This window comes from Dermochelys coriacea, chromosome 5 (genome assembly GCF_009764565.3).
Source record: "Dermochelys coriacea isolate rDerCor1 chromosome 5, rDerCor1.pri.v4, whole genome shotgun sequence".
In the NCBI taxonomy this organism is placed as follows: domain Eukaryota; kingdom Metazoa; phylum Chordata; order Testudines; family Dermochelyidae; genus Dermochelys; species Dermochelys coriacea.
In genome coordinates this window covers 128,098,881-128,117,655 of record NC_050072.1, presented here as the reverse complement: position 1 = coordinate 128,117,655, position 18,775 = coordinate 128,098,881, and the positions used below count along the sequence as shown (strand labels likewise).

Below are 18,775 nucleotides of genomic sequence, written 5' to 3'. Positions count from 1 at the left end.
CTGTTTCAAGAAGTGTGTTTAAAAGTAGCTTACAGGTAGTGCACCTGCTACCAAGTTTCCCCTGCCTATTTTTGTGTTTTCACAACCTCAGTTTTCTATTTCTACAAATTTCAGAGTAGCAGCCATGTTAGTCTGTATCTGCAAAAAGAAAAGGAGGACTTGTGGCATCTTGGAGACATTTATTTAAGCATAATACTCCTTTTCTTTTTATTTCTATAAAGTATGTCTCCTCTGTAATACCCACACAAACAGCAGGGTAAACTGACCAATGAACTCTTATGAGGAAACCGTGAAACCAAGACTGTGTCTGCACTCCCACTTTTGTTGGTATAACTTATATCGCTCAAAGGTGTGAAAAACACTTTTTTGAGGACACGAGTTACACGAACAGAAGCGTCAGTGTGGTCAGTGCTATATCTGCGACAGAGCATTTCCCACCGACAAAGCTACTGCTGCTTGTTGGGGGTGGTTTAATTATGTCAAGGGGAGAGCCTACTCCTATCTGCATAGAGCGACTACACAAGAGATCTTACAATGGCGCAGCTGCAACAGTACAGCTGTGCTTCTGTAAGAACTCTAGTGTAGACGTGCAAAAATATTTTTCTCTAATCTTTCAAGTATAGTAATCCTAAGTGTTACTTGTAAGAACAATAACTACAGAAGATTTTGAAAAGAGGTGTGGCTTTTAAATTGACAGGTTCACTTTTAAAATACAACCCACATTATTCCACTGAACTGCATGATAGTTTTTTTAAAATAATCTTTGATTCATTTCCAAAAAGTGATATAAAAATATCTGATTCAAAAAGAGAATGTGGTGTTCAGATTGTTGTAATGTTATATTACTGTAACCTTGATGCGTTTTGACCTATAAAGTGATATGCATTGGCAGTATGGAATTTGACCACATTTACAAAGAGCCGCCTCACAGTAACTGAAATCTAAACTCTTCATTCAGGATTTTAGGAAACTGTAGTGACTCAAACTAAAGTTGGGAAAAGTTAACGAGGCAGACAAGATGGTCTGCCAGTGAAGATAAACTTTAGAAGACAGCAATTTCAGATCAAGACATGGCTTTGCTAGAAGCAAGTCTGCTGATCTTAGCAAGAACTCAGTTTCTATCAGTGTTCTAATCTAATTAGCTTGATGTTATACTGTGAGTGTTCATGAACTATCAGGACTCAAGTTAACAGAAGCAGGATTTGCTATTGAGCAGTGAGAAAAAGAGGTCTGTGACGCCTCGGGAAGGCATAATAGAAGGAAGCATTTACCTAATATATTAATATGAAGCCAGGAAAACTGAGTCACTTCTGTAGGAGGATATAACTTCCTTATTTGACTATTAGTTAGCAGGAGATTGAAACAATGCAAGTGTTTCTGGGGAAGAGGATATTTATTGTGCAATGTGTACAATATGACAGACTTCCCAATATTTGTTCTGTGTAGCTTACCTGTTTGGAAGTGGCAAGTGACCTTTTGACAACAAGAGACTAATGGTGTGTAGGTGGGGGCAAAAAACATTCAGGGCCTGATCCCACAGCCCTTTAACTCCTTGTTAACTTTTCAGGCCCTTGGTAAGCATTTAATTAAATGTACATGCATATTACAAGTTGACTCCTTTAAAGCACTCGTGGCATAGGAGGCCAGGTACACTGTGTGCAGAGATGTGAATTCAAGTATCTTGTGGTAGATTTCTCCTTTTTTGACTTCTAGCGTTATGCCTTTATTTTTCTCCTCTGTGCCAGCACTTCTACACCAAACTGTGAGCCGGCACCTTTCTCAGCCCTGTTCTACAGACATTCACTGAAGGTTCCTGCCTCAGGACTGCTCAGCCTTTACCTCTTCCCAGAGGCCACTCCTGCCTCCTTTATATCCAGGTTGGGGTAACAAGAGTCTTCAGTGGATTTGACTAACACACTGAACCCTTTCCCAGCAGGCTCAACACCTGCTAACAAGGTGAGGGGTGTTAGGTAAACCCTACCAGCCTCTTACAAACTTGTGTGTGAAACTGAAAACTCAGATTTCCCTCACTGAGTTTCCTGTGGATGGCTTTCCCATGGAATGAAAAGGAAGTTCAGCCCCTAAACCCAACAGAGCCCCAAGATCTGACTTCTACATTGTCTTTGGAGCCTCTGGCCCACTCCTGTTCACTCCAGTCTCCACAGCAGTACAGCTCTAATGGAGAATGAAAGGAAAATGCTTGTCACCTTTTGCTCACCCTCATGGATCTGTGGAAGCCCACTGTGGAGATCCAGTTCCGCAGACTCCCATGGAATGGGGAGTAAGTGTTTCCTTGCCCCAGTCCAGAAGTTCATTGTGTTTTCATCCCCTGATCTATGAAGATCTCTGAACTGAACCCCTGTCAATGAGCTGATACTTAACTGATCTTCCTTTTCTGTTGAAGGGAAGGTTCAGAGTAGGAAAATGAGTAGTACAAAATTTGTCTTGTTTTGTGAAGCTTGTCATTTAAACTCATAAAATACTCCATTACAACATTAAACCAATATAAGGAATAATCTGATCATTCTTTTTACTTTGTCTTGTTCGTGAAGCTTGAACATCTGTTTAAAAAAAGATCCGATGTAATGCCAGTTTATTATATACAGGTACATTAAAATTAGGAGACTGTGTCCTGTTCTTGCATGTGTGTGTGAGGGGAAATAGGAGAGAACTGAGTATCTAGTAGTAGCTGAAGAGTGATAAGAATTATGTTTTAGAGCCTGATTCTAATCCCAAGCTGGTTTTACACTGGTGTAATTGCATTGACTGCAGTGGAATTACTCCTAACTTACATCAGTGCAAATAAGATCACAATCAGGGTTATAGTTACAAGCCTGATTTAGTGGCAACCCATCACTTGCATAGTGTTTCTGCATTGCTGATAAAGGAGTTGATGCCTAATTTTTAGGAACTACTTTCTTCTGGTGGTCACATAATGTCTTTGTTAGTGTAGCCCTGGGCATCTCCCAACAGTCCTCCCCATGATGGGGTTTTGGGATATGACTGTCATCCAGGAAAAGAGTATTAACTTTGCACTTAATCTGATCATTTCAGAGCATTTTGCAGGTTTTTAATTACAGTTGAACCTCACAATGTGTTTGCATTATTATCTCCATTTTAAAGTCAGGTAAACTAAGGCTCAAAGGTGTAAAAACTTACATTTTTCACAAGTGTCCACAACTTTTGGATGCCTCAATTTTTGAATGCGTAACTTGAGACTTTTTGGGCCTGATATTCAACAGAACTGAGCATCCACAGCTCCCATTTTAAGTCAGGATAACTCAACATCTCTGAAAATCAGACTTTGCATCACTCAAATTGGGCATCCAAAATTAGTGGATATTTTTGAAAATTTAGGCCTTTGTGACTTTCCTAAGGTGACACAGCAAGTCTGTGTCAGAGCTAGGAATAGAACCCAAGAGTCCTGACATCCAGCCCCTTGCTTTAATCATAGAATATCTGAGTTGGAAGGGACCTTAGGAGATCATCTAGTCCAACCCCCTGCTCAAAGCAGGACCAATCCCCAATGTCCCTGGGGGAGGGATAGCTCTGTGGTTTGAGCATTGGCCTATTAAACCCAGGGTTGTGAGTTCAGTCCTTGAGGGGGCCATTTAGGGATCTGGGGCAAAAATTGGGGATTAGTCCTAGACTAGATGACCTTCTGAGGTCCCTTCCAGCCCTGATATTCTAAGATTCCAATCACTAACAACTGTTTTCTTCATGAAAGCACATATGTGCATGCATTTACACACTTAGAATCTTAGATGATACCTATAATTGGAAGCATGTTTTTCCCAGCAAGGTACCTGTTATCTAAATGGTAATCTTTTGATCAGTTAGCACTTGTCCAAATTTCCACACTGGAATAGCATAGCATTCTATTGCATGTCTTTCATTATTTAAGCATGCAATTTTATGGCTGTACAGAAAAATACTAATCCTTGCTTTTTGTTGTTTCAGGAACTGTATTTCAAGAATCTTTCAAAACAAAAACAAATCATGGAGAAGAATGGGAACAACCGAAAACTTCGGGTTTGCGTTGCTACTTGCAACCGAGCTGATTATTCAAAATTAGCTCCTATTATGTTTGGCATTAAGGCGGAACCACAATTCTTTGAGCTTGATGTAGTGGTGCTTGGCTCCCATCTGATTGATGACTATGGGTAAGATGGAAACTTGCATCTCTGCCATTTTGTTAGTGGCAAATCCTTTTCAACTTGAGATCCTGTATAAAGAATGGTACGTTAGTTATCTCTTAGAAAAGCAGGAAAAGTTCATCCTTAGGACTGGATTTTGGGACCCACATATGTTCAACCAGATATTGTTTCAGATCTGATACATTAGATCGTGTTATCTGTTAACATTCAGTAAAGGGGAAAATGTCCTTGTTAGGTTGCTCATTCCTCTTTCAAATCAATCATGTAATAATACCAAACTTAGTACTTACTTAGCGCCTCCTAACCGAGGATCTGAGTACTTTGGCCAGGTTTTTCCAAGGTGATTGAAAGTCCCTGGGAATTGAGCCCAACTCTCTCAGGCTACAGCTACACTACAGCACTTACACTGGTGCCAGTGCAGCTGCACCGATGTGGCTGCACCGCTGTAGAGCTTGTGTGGTGACATTCTAAGCCGACAGGAGACAGTTCTCCTGTTGGCTTAATAACTCCTTCCTCCACGAGAGGCAGGAGAGCTTTTCCTGCCAGCGTAGCGCTGTCCACACTGGCACTTAGATTGGTGCAACTTGTGTCGCTCAGGGGTGTGGATTTATTCACATCCCTGAGCAACAGAAGTTATAACGAAGTAACCTGCAGTGTAGACAAAGTTGTAGGGCTTGACTGCACTTGCAGGTGTAGAGCGCTGGGAGCTAAACCAGCCTTTGGAGACTGCAGCAGGGAAAACACTGCCATGTGTTTACACTGTCAGCTGCAAGCGCACTTGCATGGCCACCTTAGGAGCTCTTGCAACGGCACAGAGAGCAGTGCATTGTGGTAGCTATCCCAGTGTGCGAGTGGCTGCAGCATGCTTTTCAAATGGGGGAAGGGGGGGGTGGAGTGTGATGTGTGTATGTGGGGGGAGAGACTGTGTTTTGGGGGGCAGAGTGCCTGTCAGCGTGCTGTCTTATAAGTTCAGACAGCAGCAGACACCCTTCCCCTCCCCTCGCCTCTCACTCTCACACACACTCACAGCAGCAGCATTCCACAGTAGTGGTTGCTTTGTTCCAGAGCAGATAAGCAGCCAGCTGTCAGAAACCGAGCTTTGAAAGGGGATTTCCGCGTGCCTACAGCTGAGTTCAAAACAATGACAAGAGTGGCCACTTCAGGGGATTATGGGACATTTCTGGAGGCCAGTCACAGCGCAGCAATGCAACATGTCATCCACATTGACACCTGGGCTTTTCATCTGGGGTGCAGCAAGCTTTATGCTTCTCGTGGAAGTGGATTACCAGGGGCGCTACAGCTGCAGAGTCCAGGTGCTCTATGTGCCTTGTCATTGTGGATGGGTCGTGAGTTAGGGTGCTCAGGGCTGATTTAATGTGCTCTAACTTGCAAGTGTAGCCAAGCCCTTAGGCTGCTATGAAAATCCCAGCCTGAATAAATATAAATTAATTAAAATTACTCATCTTCCTAGAAATGATTTGCCTTATGTTGTAACAAGTAAAAGTTATGGTTGCTGTAATATTGTTCTCTATCTTTTCCAGTTTATTTTGAGCATGTTGTATCCCTTTTATCAGTTTCTAAGCTAACAGAGCTAGAGCCATGCAAACACTCTTGAGTACACATCAGTCCTAAAACCCATTTTCAAAAGTTACTTAGGCATGATGGAGACTAAATTCCATCAACTTTCAGTCTGACATAGGCTCCCAGGTGCCTAAACCACATTTGAAAATAGGACTTTGGCTCCCAAGTCACTTAAGTACTTTGGAAATCTTTACCCAAAGTCTGTTAGAAAACAGTAATTTTGTCTGAGAAAGTTAACTTTGTCCAAACAGTCTACATCTATTTCTGATGGCAGTCCCATGTTCTTGTATTCATCTGGTGGCAGGAAGGGTTAATCCAATGGACTGGGCACCCTGAGGAGCGAGAGGAGTCTGTAGGGTATATGGCCTTTCCTGCACAACCAATTAGGAAGGCTTCTTCCAAACAAAGACATTCTTGTAGATTAGAGACTAACAAATTTATTAGAGCATAATGCTCTAATAAATTTGTTAGTCTCTAAGGTGCCACAAGTACTCCTTTTCTTTTCTTTTTGCGAATACAGACTAACACGGCTGCTACTCTGAAACCTCTGATTCTTGTAGATTGAAACACTAAAAACTAGGGCTGTCAAACAATTTTAAAAAATCACAATTGATTATGAAATTTAAAAAAGTCATAATTAATCAGTTTTAATCGCACTGTTAAACAATAATAGAATACCAATTTACATTTATTTTAAATATTTTTGCATGTTTTTCTACATTTTCAAATATACTGATTTCAGTTACAACACGGAATACAAAGTGTACAGTGTTCACTTTATATTATTTCTGATTACAAAGATTTGCACTTTATAAAAGATAAACAAAAAATAGTATCTTTCAATTTACCTCATACAAGTACTGTAGTGAAATCTTTTATCATGAAAGTGCAACTTACAAATTTTTGTTTACATAACTGCACTCAAAAACAAAACAATGTAAAACTTTAGAGCCTATAAGTCAGAGCATGAAGGAGCATATGAATGTTTAGCACATCTGGCATGTGAATACCTTGCAACATCGGTTACAACAGCACCATGATGCCTGTTCTCACTTTCAGGTGACACTGTAAAAAAGCAGGCAACATTATCCCCCATAAATATAAACAACTTGTTTGTCTCAGAGATTAGCTGAACAAGAAGGAGGACTTGTATGAAGTGAATTGAAAAATACTATTTCTTTTGTTTAATTTTTTTTTATCTGCTCCCAGGAAAGTCAGTGGACCTGTTTACACTCTCATTGAAATAAACGAGAGCCTTGCCTTTGATTTCCATGGGAGCATGATTGGGCTTGCTGACTCTTGTGACTAAGCAGCAGACAGTTAGTTAGCAGCAGGCTGCCGCTGCAGAGTAAGTCTCTAACAGATTCCCCTTCACAGGGTTACCATCATTCCTGCATTGCTCAAAGTGTAGGGGGACTTTGGGCATTGAACCATGAAAAAGACTGCAGCCACCACCATTGCTGCTGCTGATTGTTAGGTATCAGTGAGGAAGGCACTCACAGAATGTCCTAAAGCTATTGAATATGAGGATGCAGTGGTGAGAAGAGGGTAGTTGTAAAAAGAGCCAAAAACATAATGCAGAGGAAACTATTTAAAGTGAGGAGGTTGAAAGACAGTTTTTCGGGAATAGTATCAGCTCTGAACAAATCATGTAAGAGATCACTGGCCAAGATTTATCCTGCATGCACTTGCAGTAAGAAGAATTTAGGAGTGGCAAGAGTGGCTCTTTGGAGCTCAACAGAAGAAATTATTTCCTCCCCTGCTGAGGCTGAGCTCCTTGCCGTGCTTGTAACCATTGCTCTGCCACCACACTTGCCAGCCACAATTTTTAACTTGCAACATACAAGTGGATTCACCAAGCGTTAAATCTGACAAAATCCTACCGGGAAGTTTGCTCCTTTCCACTAAGGAGGGTGAATGGATCAGTTCTCTTAAGGAAAAGAATTAGAACCCTTTTGATTTCTCATCTCTCATTCCAACCAGAGTCTGGAACATTTATACGGTCAGGTATAATGAATATGGTATGCAAGTGCATCACTGTACACTTGTAATCAGAACAGCCGTCTTTTCTCCTATTATCATGCCTCTTGTCCTTCACCCCATTATAGATTATAAGTGTGTTTGTGCAGGTGATGATGACTCGAACATATCAGAAATATTACAGCTTTCCCATTGTGGGTTTAAGCTGCTATTAGTACTTGTCATCTCAGCAGCATAAAATGAACCCTCTCTCTGTCGCATTGCTGCGCCTCCTGTGGCAACTATTCAAGGTCTTATAACTGTCTTCATTTGGTCCTGGACTTAGTTTGCTTTCTGTTAGTTTTAATATAATTCCTAACCTACTCTAGAAGGCTGAGGAACTGCTTGGTCAGGCAGTAAATTGGAATTATTATATTGATAGTAGTGGCTCAGCTGAATAGCAATGGGAAAAATACTGTACAAGGGAGAAAAATGCAAACAGCCTTACAGCTGCTGCCCCTAGTGTATATACAATACTCGGGTTTGCATGCTAGCTATCAGTGGTCCTGATGCGTGGTAGCCTACTTGAAGCCTTTCACATGTAATTTAAACGACAGAGATGTGATGGGGAAGTCTAACTAAACTTGCTTTTAAGCCCCGCACACCCTCGAACTCTACTCTGTGAAAGAAGCTCAACCTTTTCCTCTGCTACCCAGCCTGTGTAACAACTTGGTTCAAGTATATTGGAAAAAAGACTTTGGTAGAGTTGTGCTAACTAAATGTCTGCTGGTGACGTTTAAAGTAAATAGCTTATGGTTAAAGAGTCTTTACTTTTTCTGGGCTTGTGATATTTAATACAGGCTTTAAAATATGTGAAGTCTAGTAAATATTTAAAAAAATAGATTCCTAGAAGTGCCATGTGCTTACAGTCTTTGTGTGACTCCTTTTTAAAAATCTGGTTTCTTGGATTACTTTTTTTTTTTTTTTCCCAAATACAAACTAACACAGCTGCTACTCTGTAACCTTCTCTTTTTTTGTAATCTGTAAGGTACTACTTTAATTGCATGCTGTAGAAAGTAGGTCACTGCTTTGAAATTAGGCTGCTTAAAGTTAGGCTCCTAAATCAAAATGGACTTGTTTTCAGAGGTGCTAAGTAGCCACAGTTTCCACTGAGGTCAGCAGGAGCTGCGGGTGCTCAAGCACACTGCAAATCAGGCACATCTATGCTGCTGCACAAGCATAGCATCAAGTACTATTTTAGGCACCCTAGTTGGAAAATGTTGGCCTCCATGAACAAGGATCATTACAAATTTGAAAAGGTGTCTCCCACAGAGGGAGAGAATCTAGCTGCTTCCTCAGAGTTAGTTAATGGGCAAATTGGTAATTAAATGCTTGTGTGCGATTCTGCTGTCATAAGATACGTCAGTGTGAAAGCAAGCAGTATTGCAGTTTGAGCATTTATTTTCTTTCGCTCCTCTCTTCAGTAACACCTACCGTATGATTGAACAAGACGACTTTGACATTCACACGAGGTTGCACACCATAGTGAGAGGCGAGGATGAGGCAGCCATGGTGGAGTCGGTAGGCCTTGCATTAGTAAAGCTACCAGATGTCCTCAACCGTCTGAAACCTGACATAGTGATCGTTCATGGGGACAGATTTGATGCTCTGGCACTGGCCACATCTGCAGCTTTGATGAATATTCGGATTCTTCATATTGAAGGCGGGGAAGTCAGTGGGACCATAGATGACTCAATCAGACATGCCATAACCAAACTGGCTCATTTCCATGTGTGTTGCACAAGGAGTGCAGAACAGCATTTGATATCCATGTGCGAAGATCATGATCGCATCCTCTTGGCTGGCTGTCCCTCATATGACAAGCTTCTCTCCTCCAAAAATAAAGACTATATGAGTATTATACGTATGTGGATAGGTGTGTATTGCACTTCTGTTCAAAGTTCATAAGATTTCTGTAACAGGCAGACATGCGTTTTTGTTGGCATTCCCATGAAGATATGAGAGGATTTTATGAAGGGTACAAGCACATTTCAACAATGCTATTCTATCCTCTGTCTCCCACCATAGAAAAACATACAGACGTAACTGAAAACCTTAGTATGCTGGTTTTCATAAAATGCTTTTCCCCAGCTCTTTTTAAAGCAAAATGCCCATATGCTCTGCCCTTCATACTTTAAGGAAATGTGCATATTATTTTGAGAACAAAAGCTCTTGGTAAACCAAAGGGAGGAAAAACAACATAAAACTTTCAAATGTTATCATACCACAATAGTCTGTTTCCAGGGCAAGATTAATAACAAGGCCAATTAGTCTGTAGCCTGGAAGACTGAGAAATAGGAGCTCCAACCTTACATATTATTTAACATAATTACATCCCATCAAATATCAGATGTAATGCTTAAATATTCAGGAGCCCCTTCCTCTCTAGAGACCCAAATGTCACATTTTGACTGTGATGGTTTCTTCAAGAAACTCCTTCATTTCTACAATTTCCATTCTTATATTTGTAATCATGAGAAAGTACTACATGACCGAAAAAAGAGATTGTCTTTAACATCTAAAACCCTATTGCTGAGTCAAAAAACAAGAGTCAAATTTGCTGAGTTCTTTGTTAAAAAATAAATTAGAACTCAGAGCTATTTCTTTGATACACAGAGGTTCAGAATCTTGTTCATATCCTTTATAACCAGATATCAGGGAGCAGGTCTGACCTAATAATGTTAGAAATTGTGCATGGAGCTAATTTGAAGAAAATCAAGGGAATTTACATGCTGTACATTGTTTCCTGCACAGTACAATACAGTAGCATGATCTGTTTCAGAGACTTGTGTTGTATGTCATCCATTTATTTTCAGATCATTCCATAAAAATCAGCATATCTTGTTGGTATTTAACAGGAAAAATTGTTCAGTCCCTGTCAATTGGGAACTGAGTTCTTGTTAGTTCAATAGTTTAGTCATTTTCAGAATAAAGTAAAGTGAACCTGCTCCTCTTTATAACAAGTGAAGTAAAGTATTTATGGTAGTCACTCTCTCATTTCTTTTAAGCAAATGGTGAAAAATCCATCCCTTGAAGCCCAGAAGACTATCAGGAAACCTGAATAGACAAATGGATTGAAAGGAATCACAATGAAAATCTCTATCAGATCTGCCTGTTTGCTGTTGTGCCACAGCCTCAGGGTCCAATTCTGCTCTCATTTACAATAGTGTAAATCCAGAATTCATTAATTGGCTTCAACTGAGTTAATCCAGTTTTATGCTGGTGTAACTAGGGGCCTCGGTCTATGCTCAAAGTACTCTTGTAAAGTTTTAGGACCCAGTATTGCAGTTGACCCTGTGCTGGGGCCTTAGACAATAACAATTGTTCAGAGTCTTACTTACAGTGATAAACTTCAAACCCATATTCTCCTGTCACTCCCTTATGTTCTCGTGTAGTATTGGAACTCATTGTACTAGAAATCAGATTTTGCTGTCTAGAACTTTAGGAGGTTTTTTGTTTCAATGGCTTCAGAATCGTTCTCCCACCACAGCCACCATGCTGCTAATAAAACAGTCTCTTTTGGGCTCCCTTTAAACAGGTGAAGATGTAAAACCTAGAGATTACATAGTCGCTCTGCAGCACCCTGTGACCACAGATATTAAACATTCCATAAAGATGTTTGAACTAACGTTGGATGCACTCATCTCCTTTAACAAAAGGACACTAGTTCTGTTCCCAAACATTGATGCAGGTGAGTGAAACAGGTACTTTTTATAAGTGGTTTGGTTTTTGTTTTTGTTTTTTTAAACTGGTGAAGAATTGCCCTCCAGGTTTTCAGAACTCTCTATGGAGTCACTTCACCCTCTGTCTCACTCATAGACCTCTTAATCCACCTGCATCCATCCCTGTTCACTTCAGCCCTCCCATCTGACTTCCTCTTTCCTCTCTGCATCTTCACTTGTGCTACTTCATCTACCCACATGGAGGTAGCTTAGTGATGTAGGTATAATGTTTGAACTCACTGGAACCATGTGCTGAATGCAGGATCACCTTCGCCCTTCAATCTTCTGAGGAAGGTAAAGGGAAAGCATTGCAATTTTGGGGGACAGACAAGCTATTCTGCTCACCCACGGGCTCTAAAATGTTTAAAAATATAATAGTAATGAAGTGTTTCCACATTGGATCTCAGACTCATAGCTGAAACCCTATGCTCAATGACACAACTGTGAAGAGTCCTGTGGAGGGCAGGTGTGCAGAGAGTGTTTGGGAACATGTACATGGAACGGGTGGGGGCAGTCCTAGGAATACCAGCCTTGCTGCTTTCGCAGTACGTAGGTGTTAGCGCCAATGACAGGTACTAACATGTAATTACAGTGTATACAGTAGCCCCTTCAGTAGCCACAGTGAAAATTCAACTATCGGTTAACATTTTGTTCTCAATTGTTGGCTTTTTCTACAGGAAGCAAAGAGATGGTTCGGGTGATGAGGAAGAAGGGCATTGAGCATCATCCCAATTTTCGAGCAGTCAAGCATGTTCCATTTGAGCAGTTCATCCAGTTAGTGGCACATGCTGGCTGTGTGATTGGTAACAGCAGCTGTGGTGTTCGAGAGGTGGGAGCGTTTGGAACCCCTGTCATCAATCTGGGAACACGTCAAATAGGCAGAGAAACAGGTATGTGTTTGCTGCTAAGTTCTCTGCTGAATTAACTTCCTGGGTGTTGGGTACGGTCATTGGTTGCATCATTACAGAAGGTAAAATCTGAGTTTAACAAGCATGTCAATTTTATTTTTAATGGACATTATCACAGCAGGGCAATTTTGACCTATCTTAATAACTTCATTGATCTGTTCCTTCTGTCCTGATTATTTTTGTAGAAAAGCTTTTTATCTATAGTCCAACTAAAATAAATATATGAAATGGCTTCCACCTGCCAGAATAAACCACTGCACGTTTTCTTTATGGGTGCAGGTACATGTGACAGGCATAAAACTATGCACTTTGGTATGATTCTGAAATTTTAATATACACGTACACCACAACCAGCAATAGGTATAAAAAGCAAATGTATAGTTTTTCTTCACAATCACACAGGTGCCTCAGATAAGACATAAACAACAGTTTACCCTCCTGTTCTTCTCTCTGTTGTTCTTACATGTGCGAATTACACTGGAGTTAATAAAGAATTCTGTTCTCTAAGTGCTTTGCAGGTAGGATACTGTACCATGACAATTTTGCTATTGACTTCAGTGGGAGCAGGTCCTAACAGAGCAATGTCAGCGTAGCATCTTCATGTACGAAGATGACATATACAGAAGTAGGGGCATTGTGTGCACATAGCTCATGTTCCTTTTGAGTAGGTGTGAGGTCTTAACACATTTTGCCAGGACACACAAGTAATTGCTTGTCCATTTCAAATTCTGTTCTCTGTTCTCTTCTCCCCCTCCCCCTCTTCCAATTATCAAGTAGCTGGCATGCACTAGAATGACATTGTATTTTTGATTATCTAGGTGAAAATGTTCTTCATGTTCGTGATGCTGACACACAGGACAAAATACTACAAGCTTTGCATCTTCAGTTTGGAAAACAGTATCCTTGGTAAGTATATATATCTGCCCACTGCACTTCAGGGGACCAGAGATAAGTCCCTTAGTACTGGGGTGGAGAATAGACTTCACCATATTTATCCAAGGTTAGCTCACCACTCTAGGAAGAAATAATCATCTTAGATATCTTACTACATACAAAGGAAAGCAGTCTGTGAATCTCAGAATCATTGTACAGCCTTGACAGCTTGGAACTCATACAGCAAAGCTCTTCTGCAAATGACTTGATATCTAGGATTCAGTATCAACATCTAGAATTCTTTACAAAAAAACCAAATAATGCTGTAACCTTATGGAACATGGTTAAATGAGAGCCCAGGGCAAAAAATTATGGTAATTCCACACTTGTGCTACCTGTAGTTGGATCACCCTCAACCCACTTCTGATTGTTAAAGCATCCAACACATCCTGTGGCACACTCACAGAGACTTGAAATGCATTATTGTCATGGCAGATAACGTTATAGTTATTAATAACCTTTGAGATGTGAAATATTGTGGCCTTCTATTTTATAAGTGCTTTACATACTTGCTGTTTTGCTTACACTATAATTAGTGCTTTTTTATATTACAGCTCAAAAATATACGGGGACGGTAATGCTGTTCCAAGAATTCTGAAGTTCCTCAAATCTATTGACCTCAAAGAGCCACTGCAGAAGAAGTTCTGCTTCCCTCCTGTAAAGGAGAACATCTCACAAGATATTGACCATATCCTAGAAACTCAGAGTGCCTTGGCTGTGGATCTAGGCGGAACAAATCTCCGGGTAGCAATAGTCAGTATGAAGGTAAGTACTATACCATGCCTTTATACATGTCTGTAGACACCACTGTATTCTATGGGAAAGCACTGCATTGGGGATAATGCAATGCAGCTGTGTCCCAGGGTGAGGTCCCACGTGAGCTGATGAAGCGTGCCTGCTGCTGCGTTCCTTTATGGACTGTGCAGCTGGCCAGGTCTGCCGGCCAATGTGGAGCTAGGCAAAGCCATGATCCCACTGGCTCCTTCTGTCTGAGGAGCCATGCGCTCGCAGGGGAATAGACAGGGAGCAATTCCTGCGCTTCCCTGAGCACAGGGACTGCAGTTCAGCTCGTGCCTTTTATAAAGCCCTCACACAAGGGGAGAGACTCCTGGTGCCATTTTCCTTGCTTCCCACACCACCCCCTCATATGCCTTTGTAATGGACATGCAGAATATCTGAAAAAAAGAAGTAAACTAGACTCCAAGGATGTTACTGAAGAGGAATGGATGGCTCAGGTCATGTGATAGGGAGTTTTTCACCTCTGTCAACAGTGAAAACACAGCTAGGCCAAAAGTTGTTACTTTCTGATGGCTGTTGGACCAACAGTAGGTGATAGTTGTTCTCCATTTGATACCTGAGAACAGGAGCCCAGCACTCTAAACCATCATCAGAATAGAAGGTAATTGGCACCCAGGCTGGAATTCTCAGAGAAACCCAGGATGCGTAAGCCTGAAGACTAACCTACCCCTTTCTCTCCTAAAAGTTATTGCTCCAGAACAGGTTAGGGCATATTGTGGGACAGTGTGGGGAAACGTGCACCATCACAGCCTGCATGGTAGATGTTCTGTGAATAAAATACTTCAGTCTTCAGGGCTGTCAGCCCATCATCTTTCATCACCAAAGAATTTATGGAGCATAGAACATTTTTCTTTGGTCTAGAGTTGTAGGCTTGTACAAAGCTAGCTCATTTAAGTGACGTTTCCGAGTGGGTGGTATGCCTCTGGGGCTGGCATGAAGAACTAGCCAGGGAAGCACAAATAGGCCTTTCAGTTGTTTCCCAGAAACTTTAGCATTAATTTAAAAAAAAAAAGTGCCTTGCTGTTCTGATTGTGAAGAAAACCTTGAAAATATGATCCAGGCATAACTGATGAAGAGTGCAAAAAGCACTTCCGAGCTCTTGTTTCAGGCTAACTACCTCATTCAATTGACTGGTACAACTCAGGCACCAATAATGATCCTTTAAATTTTGTCACCATTGTTAATGATTTCACCACTCAAAACATCTAAGACAGAAGAGTGTGTGTTATAGTGCGAAGATCTACACAGTCTACTCTGATCTACTGTACGGGTATGTCTAAGCTAAGGAGACCACACTAGCGTAGCTAGGTCCCTGTAGCTACAGCAGCATAACCCTATCCTGTGGATGCAGCCTACACAGACAGAATGAGTTTTTCCATTAGTGTTGGAACACCACCTCCCTGAGCGATGGTGGCTACGTCAACTCCTCTATCCTCCTCTATTTACCCTGGGGTAGGTTGGCATCACTACAGTGCTCAGGAGTGTGTGGTTTGGTTTGGGTTTTTTCGCACACCTGGCAGATGTAGCTATGTTGATCTAGCCCTAAAGGTAGACCAGGCCTGAGTGGCACCCTGTTTTTGAGTATGCATTTAACAACATATGGCAGTGCTGAAGGTGCAGTTGGTTTAATTTCCCTGAAGGGTGGGACTCAGTTGCTGAAAGTTTGGAAAACATTGCTTTCAAAGAGCTTTCAAGATCTTCTGGCAAAACCAGAACAAAGAGATTACCTCTAAAAACTGTCTCTAGTTACTTTTTTTATTTGTTCCTGAAAAAACAAAAACTGGTGGAGGAAACTAAATGAAGATTAAAGGAAAATAAAACACCATCATTGATCTAATGCTGACATTTGAGTGCAAACCAGCACTCAAATGTTGGGAAATTCCCAAAGCTGAAGTTGCTTTGGTAACATTAAGCCAGTCACATGGTATATATGCAGCATGGTCTATTTCTTTTCCCCTTGTAAACCACAGTGTAATATTCTGTTACCAGAAAATACACAGGATGTGCTTTGTGACAGAGGTAACATCACCAGGGCATACTTTCATTTTTGAAATGTATTCACTTCTTAGTGGTTGATCTTGCAAGCTTACCATTGCATTAACATTTGTTTTCCCCCTGCACCCACACCTAATGAATGCTTTCATTGTTTTAAGGAGTGTTAAATTATAAAAATCCTCCCCTCCTTCATCCCCCACACACACACACGTCAGAGATTACATTACTGCAAAAAATGTTTCAAAGACTGACATTCAGAGTCAGCATTGCTGTATAAGAAACAATATTTATAACAGATGCCCTTTAAACTCTCTTAACAAGTTTGATAAGACCAATTCCTGCCTCTGAATTCCAAGTATTTGTCTACTTAAGTTTTCTGTTGCCAGTAAAATAGCAATATTTATGACACCAAACAAACTTTTGTTTTATCATATTTAAAACTAAAAAACACTTCCTTTTTAATCCAATCATTGATCGTAAAGCTATTTGAGTTGTCCCTTCCTCCCTTTCAATTCTGGGACAGAGCGAAACCAGATTGCACATGGGTGCAAGGGGCCTGCCCACACAGATAATCTTGCAGGGTCAGGGTCTAAGACTTGTATCTTTTTTTTTTCTCTCCAGTTGGAGGTAGAGCTGTGTCCCTTTGAAAATATAAAATTGTTTTTAAAGCTGATGGGTCTGTAATCTAAATAGAAGAGAAGTCATTCATTTTGCAGGGCATCTATATAAGAGGACAAGCCTGACTGTTTTTCCCTCTTAGGGTGAAATAGTGAAGAAATATACCCAGCTCAATCCTAAAACCTATGAGGACAGAATAGAATTGATTCTCAAGATGTGTATGGAGGCTGCATCAGAAGCTGTAAATCTGAACTGTAGAATTTTGGGAGTGGGTAAGTTTAATGAATATTGACTTTTTCTTCCAAGACTTTAAACACTAAATGAGATTGTTCCAGTTGTGTTAAAAAATTGATCCCTTGTATTTTCACAGCTTTTATATTGACAGTTTTATTCCTTTATTTAGTGAGTATGATAACGGATGCTTTTTAAATGCATGTGAAAATGAGGGGCTGAAAACACAGCCTAGAGTCAGCTCTCTCTGAGTAGGAACTGTGAAAGCTATTCACAAAGTTATGCCAATGCACCTCAGTCCCAACCTACACCACCACAGTATTTCCAGAACTGGTCATTTCATAAGAACAACTTTTCATTCATGCTCATTTCTGTGGCTTTTGATTCTAGGGTCATGATTCTGAACAGCACTGCCTGACTGGTGTTGCTGAGGAGATACAGCCCTCAGGGTCGTGGGTCTCAAAGGTTGTTTTTTAACCTACCTTGACACGGGGGCCCAGCACCAGAATTTGAAGAGCATAAGTTAGAGTAGCCCCTGAAACTGCCATCGCTGACAGACACTTCCTACAGTTGCTTGTGGCGAATAACTTGAGTGCCAAGCACCTTGACTCACCAGAGCAGCATAAAGAGGCCAAAACAAAGTCCTGAAGTGATGCTTATGTCCGTAGAGCTGGAAGGCAAAATAGCTTTTCATTTGCTATTTCAATTTCACTGTAGCAGAAACCCATTTTAAATTATTTTGTTTATACTGTAAATGATCCAAGCTTTATTCCTCTTAATGACTGACTAAAAGCTTTGATCTGAAACATTTAGTTTAGTGGAAAGGATTCTGTTTAACCAGAATATTAGAACCTCATTCCATTTTGGCCAAAGACAAGTTTTGCTCTAAAACTGAAATTCTGATTTAAATCACATGGTCGAAAAATATTACTGTCAACTCTTGAAAATTCGTAATGAGCCTGGAAAAACTTCAATGGTGAGTACAAAAGAGCAAAAGAAGCAATGTACATGTGTGTGATCCAAATCCCTGAACTGAAGGATTACAAAAAGGCAATTGATAAATTCTTTATTGCCAGAGAGAACTTTTTTGAGAAAATTGTGTCTTAAATTATTATGTAACTACATTAAATAACAGGTTTCAGAGTAGCAGCCGTGTTAGTCTCGAAAGCTTATGCTCAAATAAATTTGTTAGTCTCTAAGGTGCCACAAGTCCTCCTTTTCTTTTTACATTAAATAACAGAATCTTTCAGAATAATGTCAGTGAACAAAAGGTCTTGTTTGACATCTGATGTTTCATTTGGACTAAAAGTTTTCTGTACTTGGCCTCAGAGGATTCATTTGTGCTGAAGAATTCACTTTAATATAAAACAGTTGAGGAGTCATTGAGAAGTCGTCATTCTTAAGAAAATAAAATGCTATTTTTCTACACATGACACAATCTCAAAGAAAAAGATGTATTTTGTACTTCAGTTCAGTACTTTGTTTCCAGTCATCAAGTTCAAATGAGCCTTGATGTAACTTTGGAGCTGTTGTAATTTTAAAGATTATTTTTGTTGTTTTGTCACTATTAAAATAAAATTGGAAATAATAAAGAAATTCAAATAACTTGTTAGATGTTGACGTGAAATTGAAAGAATTATAGAACACCTGCAAGGATGTTTTTGGAATGTTCTGACTTCTACTTAAACAAGTGGCAAAGGGACGTTAGGGTTATTTTTCAGGTTATGGGGTGCACGCTTCTGAGTTCACCTCAATAATTCAAGTAATAACGCATGCCACCTACAGCAGTAAGTTACAGTGCAAGGCCTCTTCT

The 18,775-nt window shown here is 40.4% G+C and overlaps 1 protein-coding gene across 6 annotated transcripts in view; it reads left to right on the top strand.

Moving 5' to 3' along the window:
• GNE (glucosamine (UDP-N-acetyl)-2-epimerase/N-acetylmannosamine kinase) overlaps positions 1–18,775 on the top strand; it is a 53,599-nt gene that overhangs the window by 20,178 nt on the left and 14,646 nt on the right. For 3 of the 6 annotated variants that reach the window (XM_038401463.2, XM_038401462.2, XM_043515584.1), the window contains exons 2-8: positions 3,961–4,163; positions 9,182–9,633; positions 11,296–11,448; positions 12,157–12,369; positions 13,206–13,293; positions 13,875–14,085; positions 16,874–17,003. In XM_038401463.2, coding sequence (XP_038257391.1) covers positions 3,961–4,163; positions 9,182–9,633; positions 11,296–11,448; positions 12,157–12,369; positions 13,206–13,293; positions 13,875–14,085; positions 16,874–17,003 — 1,450 coding nt within the window. Of the gene's footprint in view, positions 1–1,745; positions 1,957–1,976; positions 2,282–3,960; positions 4,164–9,181; positions 9,634–11,295; positions 11,449–12,156; positions 12,370–13,205; positions 13,294–13,874; positions 14,086–16,873; positions 17,004–18,775 lie in introns of those variants that run through there. The other 3 variants (XM_038401464.2, XM_038401467.2, XM_043515583.1) reach the window with 2 other exon arrangements.